Source organism: Mesoplodon mirus (genome assembly GCF_964341445.2).
Source record: "Mesoplodon mirus genome assembly, chromosome: 15".
NCBI lineage: Eukaryota > Metazoa > Chordata > Mammalia > Artiodactyla > Ziphiidae > Mesoplodon > Mesoplodon mirus.
In genome coordinates, this window is record NC_138991.1 from 397,368 (window position 1) to 407,500 (window position 10,133).

Genomic DNA, 10,133 nt, shown 5'->3' on the forward strand with positions numbered 1-10,133 from the left:
AATCACCTGTCTCTTCTCAGTGAGCTAAGCCTCCCACCTACCTACTTAGAGGCAGCACTTACCCTTCAGGGCTGTCTTCTGAGGCCTGAGCAGGAGGGCGAGAGGGGACGGGCCTGGTGGCCAAAGCACACGCAGGGGCGAACGCATCCGCCCGGGCCTGCGTGCGTGTACGCGTGCCTGCGTAAGCGCGTGCGTCTGCCGCGTGCATCTGTGTGATGTGTGCACGTGTGCGTGACGACCATCGGTGCAGGTGGAAGGTGGTTGCCACACCAGGTGAATTACACACAGCTGTGAAAGCCGCTCGACCGAGCTCGCTCACGACTCGACGCTGTCTCTGGTCTCCCTGCCCACCAGCCACACTGGGCTGGGTCAGGGCGGCTGCACCCCCTCCCTCCCTTCTCCCTCCTCCCTGAGCAGGGGTGGGGAGGGAGGCTCACCGCCAGGACCTGCTTCCCCCGACCCCCACCCCGCCCAAGCGGCTGCACAGAGCGCGCGCACACACACACACACACACACTCACACACTCACACCGCGCAGACTCCCACGGGCTCCCATTGCGCAGGCCCCAGCCCCCAGCCCCCAGCCCCTGGAGACCAGGCAGAGGCCTCACCCCTCCCCTGCGCCCCCACCTCTCTCTCCACAGCCTGAAAGCCCTCCCAGGCTGGTTGGAAACAGCCGATTCATTTCTGAAAATGGAACTCATCTCCCCAGGGTGACACGCACACAATGCCCAACCCACTGCAGACAAAGCCCCCTGCTGCTCCGAGGGCCACAGAGCAGAGGCTGAGGCGCCCCCACCGCTGGGCCGGCGTGAGGGTCACCTGGGGGGGTCGCCACACCTGCAGGCCTGGTGCCCCCTCCTTAGCACCCCCAATCCCTGCTGCCCCAGGGCCCCCATCCTCTCAGCTTCCACCCCCAGCCCCCTCAGACGTGACGGGCCGGCTGGGGAGCCAGCAACCCCCAAGACACTCAGGAGAGCAGAGATCAGGCTGAGAGGGGCTCGGAGCCCCAGGCCCTGCCAGACACTGGTGGGGTGAGCAGGGACCCCAGACTCATGGCTTGCCTCAGAGGAAGCCAGGGCCGTGCTGGGAAACCGCCGGGAAGTTTCTTGTAATTCTGGCACCTCCTGCTCCTCCCGGGGCTTGAAGGGAGACCTGCCTAGAGCAGCCGGGCCCGGAACAAGTTTGGGGTGGCATTTGGTGTCCTGCTGAGCTGGGCAAAGAGCAGGAGAGGCATGAGGGTGAAGAGCCCCCAAGACAGGCCCACGCTCAGGGGGGCACCAGTCGGTCACGTGCTGGCTGGCAGGCAGACAGATCCCTGGGCACCCCCAAGGCACTCAGGAAATAGGGACCCCCAGCACCCATCCCCCGGGAGACCCACAACCAGGCCCAGAGAGGTGAGCCCTGCCCCACCCCCAGGACAGCAGCTGAGCGACAGGAGGCCTGGGCCACTCCCTACAGGCCCAGCACCAGGGCAGTGGTCAGCCATTCACCCCCCAGGCCAGCCCGCACGCTGGCTCACATGTAGGCCACATGGTCAAGGGGAACGGGCGGCCCATACACCAGGCCTGAGCCTCTCTCAGTCCTGTCTCTGGTGTCCAGGAGCTGTGACCTGACCCAGCACCCCTCCCCACGCACGAACGCCCCCAAATCACGAAAGTCAGCCCCAGATGCAGGGGCCTCCCCTCACACTCGCTGACCACCCAACCCCTGACCTCGGTGGGTCTCAGGCTGGGGCACCAATGACCAGTCCAGAACTTGCCCCACCCAGACCAGAGGGCGGCTCCCTCCCTCCCAGGCCCAGCTGGTCACCTTCTCTCTGCTTCTCAAAGAGAATCTCCTCATCCAAAGCTGTGAAGCTCGTGTAGCCCACGTGAGACCGTGAGTATCCCGAGGAAAGTTCTAGCCCCGGGGCCCCCCGTCCCCACCTCACACCAGAAACAAAAGCTGGTGTGTAGAGACCGCTTGGAAGCACGGGGTTCTTGGGGGACCGGGGGAGTAGGGGTCCCACCTGGGGGCAGCCCACTGGACAAAGGCTCGGCCCTGGTGGACAGCTGGAGCCCCTGGCCAAGGCTTGCAGCCCTCGGTCTCCCACAGCCAGCAGCGCTCGCAGCCCAGGGCTCCACGTCAGCCGGGGGACCCCCCACCTCCCCACCACCTCCAGGCACGTAGCAGCGCTGCCACGAGGCTGGAGACTCTGCGGGAAGCCAGCTCCCTCTGAGGCTGCCAGTGAGCAGGTTCTAAAAGCCCCCCAGGTGGTTAAGGACGGACTGGGACGCTGGCAGGCGGCCCATTGGTGGAGGCCACACCTCCCCCCTCCACCCCTGAGGCCGCCTGAGCTGGCCACCACATGTCACCCAGGCCACCAACTTCTGGCCATGTGTCTCCAGACAGGTCAGCGAGGAAAAGTGCTGGTGGCCACACACAGAGGGTCTGCAGCTTGACCAGGAGGGCACTGCTCCAGGACTCCCGATTCGAAGGGGGCCAGGAATATGACGGGAGGGGCATTTTCGAAGGGACTGCCTTGACTTATGTAGCTTGTGCTTTGGGGTGTGGCCGGGATGGGGGCTGGGGGTGGGGGGGGCAGGTCCAAGCCCTCCCTTCCCAGAAGGGTGGTTGGCAGCTGCTCTCTGCAAGAGGAGGGGGCCTCAGGGGAGGAACCCAACCAGCCGAAAGTGCTGCCCAGGAGGAGGTGCCCATGCACTCTGCCAGGCTCTCTCTTGCCACTGGAAAGGGGTGGATGGAGAGAGACGCCATGAATCCTTGACCCCGGCAAAGTGGCCACAACTTCTGCCAGAGAACTTGAGGCAGCTACCGTTCTAAGCTGACAGCCAGATCCCAGAGTTTCTGGTTGTTTCTTTCTCAGAATCCAGCCCAAGGAGGCCCCTGACCAGATTCCCAGCTTGGAAGCACCTCCCACCTGCCCGGGGCACAAACCATTATCGGTCCTGCCTAACGATGGAGGCCACGGGGCCGGAGGGCCTGGACAGCCGAGGCTCCCCCTGGCCAGGCACAACGGGCGCCGGCCTCTCTTGGGACAACAGCACCAGACACAGCATCGGGTCCCCTGAGCCGCTGCCGGCTCCCCATGTGTCCCCGCCAGTGGCGTCCGCTGCCGTCCGCGCCATGGGGCTAACGGGCAACGCGGCCGTCACCTGTGTGATCCTGAGAGTGCCCGAGATGAAGACGGGGACCCCGCGTTCATCCTGAACCCGGCCGTCGCCGACGACCCTTCACACCGGTGCTGCCCACCAACATCGCCAGGCACGTGCTGCAGCGCCGGCCCTTTGGGGAGCTGCTCTGCAAGCTGGTGCTGGCCATCGACCGCTGCAACAGCTTCTCCAGCGTCTACTTCCTGGCCGCCGTGAGCATGGACCGCCACCTGGTGGTGCTGGCCATGGCACACCGTCCGCGGGGCTAAGATCGCCAGCCTGTGCATCTGGCTGGTGTCACCGTCGCAATGCTGCGCTTCTTCACCTTCGCCGGAGTCTACAGCAACGAGCTGCCGGTCACAAGCTGCGGGCGGAGCTTCGCATGGCCTGAGTGGGCCTGGTTCCAGGCGAGCAGCATCTACACGCTGGTGCTGGGCTTCGCGGTGCCCACGTGCACCCTCTATGTTCTCTGCGCGGACCTGCTGCGGAGGCTGCCGGCCCTGCGGCTCCAATCCGGAGCCGAGGCTCTGGGCAAGGCCAAGCGGAAGGCGAGTCTCCAGGTCCTGGCTGTGCTGGCCGTGGGCCTGCTCTGCTGGACGGCCTTCCACCTGGCCCCCGTCGTGGCCCTGACCACAGACCTGCCCCGACGCCCCTGGCCATTCATCCTCTCCTGTGTCGTCACCAGCCTCAGCTACACCGGCTCCCGCCTCAGCCCCTTCCCCAGGCCTTCCTGGACCACAGCTTCTGGAAGAGCCTCTGCACCACGTTCCAGTGCCCGGGGGCATGAGCACCCCTCCGTCATGGCCCACGCAACCGTAGAAAAGCTCTGTTCCTTTAGAGCAACACCCCACTTGTTCACATCCCATCACTATTTTCTCCAGACAGAAAGAGAAAGACCCACGGAGGCTGGCCACCGAGCCCTCAGAGGTGGCCATGGACCCACCCCTGTCTCTGCCTCCTAGACAGCCCTTGGGTGGCCAGCTGCAGGGATTCAGGTCCTGCCGACCCAGGCAGGTGGTCCTGGCACAACAGACATCCTGGGGGACACCTGGGCAGCAAAGCCAGGTGTTGCTGTAAAAGCCAAAGGCGCACATCAAAGGAGGCCATGAAGCACGCTCTCACAGCCGGAAACTCAGGTGACACTTCACCGGGAGGCCTGTGCCCGTGTCCCCTCCTGGCTCCCTCAGCAGGGCTCAGGCCCCCTTGAGCGCCCCATGCCCCTTGTGCCCTTCAGGCCGATGCCTGTGGTCCCCCCATGTCCTGCTATAGGACCCAGGGCCCTTCTGCCAGGACCTCTGGACCCACACTCTCTAGAGGGGGCACCTGTCACTTAAGACAGGATGGCACCTGGACCCCTTCCCCCCTGAGGTGTGCCCTGGGGCCTAGACTCAGCCAGCAGGAGCTCCACACTGAGCCTGGGGGTGGGGTGGGAACGCTAAGGGGCTGGCTGCTCAGAGACCATTTCTGCCACTGGTGGGGGGTCAGAGGACAAGTCCCTGAAGACCGCTTTGGTGGGCCTCGGCCAGGCTCCGCACTCTTGGTCCCATGGCTCCCAGCTGCTTCCAGGCCTGGAGCTCCAGCCTTGCCGTTCCGTAAGTCACCTGCCTGGCACTCGATAACCCTTCGAAGCTTATGGGGCCCCAGGTTGGTTTTAGTCCTTGTGACACGGCTCTGGCCAGTCTGTCCAGCTGGCAAGCAGGACACACCTTTCGCCACCGGGTGAGGTGGCCCCCAGGCTGCATGGCCGCCTCCCCCCCACCCAGTCACGTGGAAGAGCTCGGGCCCACACCCCTCTCCCCTGCCCTCCCTCAGCCTGAAACAACTCAGAGGCTACCTCCGTCCTGTTATCTTTCTGACCACATGGTATTAGTAAGCTATTACTGTATAAAACATTCCCCCCAAATTAGCAGCTCAGAACAACATTTACTAGTTCACAACTCTTGTGGGTCAGGAACCTTCCAGCAGCTCTCAGCTGGCTCCAGCTCAGGGTCTCTCAGGACATTTCAGGCAGGCCTTCAGCTGAGGCCCCAGTCACCCGAAGGCTGCACTGGGGCTGGAGGAGCTGCTCCCTCTCGTGGCCACTGGCCGGAGGCCTCGGTTCTTGGCCCTGCGGGCCGTCCACAGGCTGCTTGGGCATCCTCCAGGGGTGGCAGCGAGCCCCCAAGGCAGCATCCGAGAGAGAGCCAGGCGGAAACCTCCATACATTTAAGGCCTATCTGGGAAGCCATTCTGCTACTTTCTGTTCCTTAGAAGCGAGTCCCCAGGTCCCAGCACACTCAGGGGCTGTGGCCACTTCTCAAACCGCCACTAGCACCCAGCCTCTCCCGCGAAGAACTAGCTGTTCCCGATCCGCGCTCTCACTGTGCTGCACTCACACCTCGGTTCCAAGCAGCAGCCGTGATTACCTCGTCAGCGTTCATCCTGCGCCCTGCGAGCCCCCCGAGAGGAGAAGCTGCGGCTCCCACACCCCAGCTTAAGACCCCAGCTGGGCCGAAGCGAGGCGTGAATGCGCGTGGCGTGAGTGCGCGTGGCGTGAACGCGCATGGCGTGAGTGCGCGTGGCGTGAACGCGGAGCAGCAGGGGCGGAGCTGTGTCAGCCGGAAGCCCACGGGAACTAGCAAGGGTCTCCCACCCCGTCCCCAGCAGAACGTCTCCCTAGCACAGAAGGTGCCAACCAAGCCCCCTCAACGGACCCCACACTCTTTATTCCCTGGGGTGGCCCCCGCCCCACACACAGCCCAGCAACGGGAGCCACCGTCTCGCACTGGGAACTCCATGGTGGGGACCGAGGAGGAGCAGGCCCAACCAGGCGGTCCACATCCGATGGGAGGGAGGGTCTTCACGCAGGGCCCGCGACACGCCAAGGGTGGGGGAGCCATGGGCCAGCCAAGGTCGGGGGGAGAGGAGAGCCCTCACCGGGATCCCGCCCCGACTGAGCTGTGGACCCCGGGGAAAATGCCGCCCCCTCCACCGTGACTCCGGAGATGGACTGGGGAGCGGGGAGGGAGTGTCCCCATGCTCTGGGCTCCTGGTCCCAGAGAGAACTGGCCCTCTCCTTCCACTCCCCAAATCCCCTCGCCGTGACCCGCACCCCGGCCCGGCACCACCCGGCGCGGCCCCTGGGCGCAGCCTCCCGCGGGCCACAGCGCCCCTGGTGGGCAAAGTCCAGAGCACCAGGTGAGCCCGCAGCTTCCCCGGTCCAGCCGATCCGCTGACATCCCCCCAACCCGGCCTTCCCCCACTACCCCGTGAGGAAGGTTCGGCGTCCCTTCTGCGCAGGCAGGGAAACCAAGGCTCAGCGAAGCCGGGAGACTTGACCGAGCCCAGCTGGTTGCGGTTGGGCGGGGGCGGGGATTGGGGCGAGGAAAGGGGCAGGGGGCGGAGGTGGCGATGCAGGCTGGAAGCCGGGTCGGGGCGGTGGGGCGTGGAGGTGGGGGCGGGTCGGGGCTGGAGGCAGGGGGCGGGGTCGGAGGTGGGAACAGAGGAGAGATCTGGGTGCAGGTGGGAGGGGACGAGCCAGCCTTGGTCCCGCTTCCGAGGTCCCGCGGGCTGCTGGCCGGCCCCTCAGCCCTGCCTGAACGGGGACGAGCGCAGACGCTCGCTGTGGGGTCGGCCTGGTTGGCAGCCCGGAGCACACCCTGAGCCGCCTCCTCCGCCAGGACCTCGCTGCCTCCTGAGCGCCCCCCATGCTAACTGCCACTGACTGTCTTGCACAGGTCGTTCCCAAATGGCCAGAAGCCCAGGAGGACATCTGTGCCCTGGAAGGGCAGTGTCAGCAGCACCAACGTGTCTGCCAGGGCCAAGTTAAAGATGTAAATGTTGGTAGCTGTCTTCATCTTGGTGTGTCTGCAGAGAGGACGGGGAGGAAGAAGGCTTCATTTGGCCACCTTGGCAGACCTGGCAGCAAAGGGCAAGGGGCCCTTCCTCTTGGCCGTCACAGGGGGCACCCTAAGCTTTCCCTTGATGCTGAATTTTTGTGTTAACAGCAATTTGCTTGTCATTAAAACTTATATAAACCCGGACATTGGCCCCTCAGCCTGTGCCCAAGCACTGCGACCGAGCTGGCCCTGGATGCCGCTGCGAAGCCCCTCTCTCTGACAGGGTTGTCTGCCCGACAGTCAGCCTGGGTAGAACCGGGCCCACGCAAGAGCCAGGAGGATCTCAGGATCTCGGGGCTGCCAGAGGAAGCGGCTCTGTCCATCTGTCATCAAATTCACTTGGATCCGCCCCAAGGAACGAGGAAGGAGCTAGAGTGGGGGGAGGTGGGAGTGAAGAGAACCCAGAGCCCACTGTGGGGAAGCGCCCACCCACTGGACCCACAGGAACTTCCGGCTACAGGGGTGGGGAGTGCAGTGCTTGATTGTTTGGGGAGAAACTTTGTGCTGAAGCAAAGAAGACAGGCCCCCAAGACGTCATGAACTAGTCGACCCCTTCCCAAAGTGGGACAGTCGGCCAAGCACAGAGCCACATGAAGAGCACAGAGCAGGTTGGAGGACGAATCGACTTACACCCCACGAATTGACTTTGGCCCCCGCAAAGAGTCAGAAACACCTGTTGCAAGCAGAGCGCCCTGACCAGTGTGCAGGGGGTTATTCTGACCCTCCGTCACGGCCCCTGGAGACAGTTCAGGGCTGGTTACGTGCAGGGGAAATCACACTGTCCACATGCATAGATACATGGAGCCACATGTTACACCAGCGCAAATGCGTGTCTTTCAGCCTTGGCACAAAAATGCTGCAGCCATAGTGGCTCTGGTCCTCAGAGCCTCCCGCTGCTGGCAGCACGGACGGAGCCCCGTCCTCCCCAAGAACGACCCCACAGGGCCGGGGCCCCCAGAGCAGGAGAGGCCAGTCCAGAGTCAGCACCTCCTCCTCTTTCCAGGTGCCTCAGCTCACCTGGCCAGGTCTGCAGCTCAGCTAGCAGGTAGAGGCAGCTCTACCACTGCAGGTGTTTCAGCAGCTTGTCTGCAGGGCGAACGCTTGCCAAGTCACTGAGCTGCAGCCTCCATCTGCAGACTGGGAGGGTACTCCTCTGGGTGGTCACAGCGGGCAGGGTCCCCACGCCTCAGATGGTCCTTGCAGCCTCCCTCAAGCAGGTCTGCCAGCCCCAGCTCTCCTTCCAACTCTGCATACGAAGCCGCCTCTGACTGGGAAGCTCAGGCTTCCCCCACAGATAACTCTGGAGGCTTGTAAATGAAGTAGGGCCTCAGTCACTGGGGGTGCAGGGCAGGACCTGTCCCAGCTGGCATCCTTCCAAGGCCACCAGGACCCAAGCAGGACACAGGGTCCTGACAGCTGCACAGCCGCTGACCTCTGATGGAGTCTGAAAGGAGGGCTTTGAGGGACAGCCCGAGGGGGGCCCAGGCAACCCAGACAGAGCACTGCAGAGCCTTCCCCACCCCACAGCTGAGACCAGGCACATGGGGCTGCTTCACAAACGACAGGGTGGCCTGCGGCAGTCCTGGCCACCTCGCAAACCTGAACGGCCATGTCTGCGGCGCAGGAGTTCATGTGTCCTGGAGGGAACAGCCTTGCTGAGAAGCCTCCTAAGAGTTTCACTCTCAGGGCGAGTCTCACTGCCCAGGGATGCCCACTGGACTCTCCAGGCAGCGCCAGGCCCATCCAGCGGCCCAGAGGAGATACTGCAAGGCTCCATGCAGACAGCACACAGCACAAGGGGCACGTAGGACTGTACAGCCGCTGTCACGCTTCCGGCTGTGTGCCTACCCGGAGCGGGATGCAGCAGGGGAGAGGCCAGAACAGTCCATGAAGCTTGGCAGTGCCGGGATGGCTCTGGCCGGGCATGCTCACCAGCGAGTCCTTGCACCCCCTCCCCGCCCTCCACTAGGAGGGCAGCTTTAGTACGACTAGGGCCTCGAGGGCAGCCCTAATGCTCTGACCTGTCCCATGATGTCACCAGACCCTCCAAGGCCACAGGGCCCGTGGAAGCTGGTGATGCGCAGTTGCACGTCAGCCTAGAGAGCGGTGACCTGGGTGAGCTCTGTGTTGGGTGTGGATGGGCTCTGCGGGCTGACAGGCACCATGGGCAGGTCCACGCCTAGTCATGCCGGCCGTGGCACCATCTCAGAGGTCTTGCGAGCAAGAGCCACATCCTTGGCAACGCTGCGCACGCGGTCTGACACCTGCGTCTCCCGGCGCAGGGTGGACGCGCAGCAGAACTTGCGGAAGCAGGCCTTGAAGTTCTCGTCCAGGAAAGCGTAGAGGATGGGGTTGAGGCAGCTGTTGACATAGCCGAGGGCCGTGCAGAAACGGAGGACGGCCACCACAGTCTCACTGCCTGGCTGGACGCCCAGCCCTTGGACCAGCACGAAGACCTGGACGGGCGTCCAGCAGCCCACGAACACAGCCACCACCACCAGCACCAGCCGCGTGATGCGCCGCAGGTTCCGGTCCTTCTCGCGGGAGCCTGAGAGCAGGCGGACGCCTCGCAGCCGCCGGATCATCAGGCTGTAGCAGACGGAGATGATGAGCACAGGGATGATGAAGGAGAAGAGGAAGATGCAGACGGCAAACACGGGGCCCCAGTAGTCCTGGGGGGTGGGGATCTCCACCAGACACTCGATCTCTGCGGGGAGAGAAGCAGGGTCAGGGCGGGTGGGCAGGTGGGCAGGGAGAGAGCCACCCAGAGCCAGGGGAGCGTGGCACTGGGGAGGAGGGTCCCCTGCACTGACCTTCATCCTCAACCTGTGCCGAGCCCATGATGGCAACAGGAACGCCCACAACAGAGGCCAGGGCCCAGATGGCCACATTGACAGCCTGGGCCTTGCTGGACGTCCGGACGTCAAGGGCACGGATGGGGTGGCAGATGGCTACGTAGCGGTCCACACTCATGGCAGTCAGCGTGAAGGTGCTGGTGAACATGTTGTAATAGTCAATGGCGATGACTGTCTTGCACAGGGCGTTCCCAAATGGCCAGAAGCCCAGGAGGACATCTGTGCCCTGGAAGGGCAGTGTCAGCAGCA

At 64.1% G+C, this 10,133-nt stretch overlaps 2 protein-coding genes across 4 annotated transcripts in view; one reads left to right on the forward strand and one right to left on the reverse strand.

Moving 5' to 3' along the window:
* Positions 1–2,957: 2,957 nt before the first annotated feature.
* Positions 2,958–3,938, forward strand: NPBWR2 (neuropeptides B and W receptor 2; the record flags this gene model as incomplete). The annotated part of the gene is given in 6 exon segments (XM_082645787.1): positions 2,958–3,192; positions 3,195–3,227; positions 3,230–3,401; positions 3,403–3,440; positions 3,443–3,868; positions 3,871–3,938. Coding segments are annotated over 6 exon segments (972 nt in total).
* A 2,668-nt stretch (positions 3,939–6,606) lies between these two features.
* OPRL1 (opioid related nociceptin receptor 1) overlaps positions 6,607–10,133 on the reverse strand; it is a 20,750-nt gene continuing 17,223 nt past the window's right edge. For all 3 annotated transcript variants that reach the window (XM_082644297.1, XM_082644295.1, XM_082644296.1), the window contains 2 exons: positions 9,843–10,133; positions 6,607–9,736 (listed from right to left, as the gene is read on the reverse strand). The exon at positions 9,843–10,133 is cut by the window's right edge and continues 65 nt beyond it. In XM_082644297.1, coding sequence (XP_082500423.1) covers positions 9,213–9,736; positions 9,843–10,133 — 815 coding nt within the window. In that variant the 3' untranslated portion in view covers positions 6,607–9,212. The remainder of the gene's footprint in view (positions 9,737–9,842) is intronic.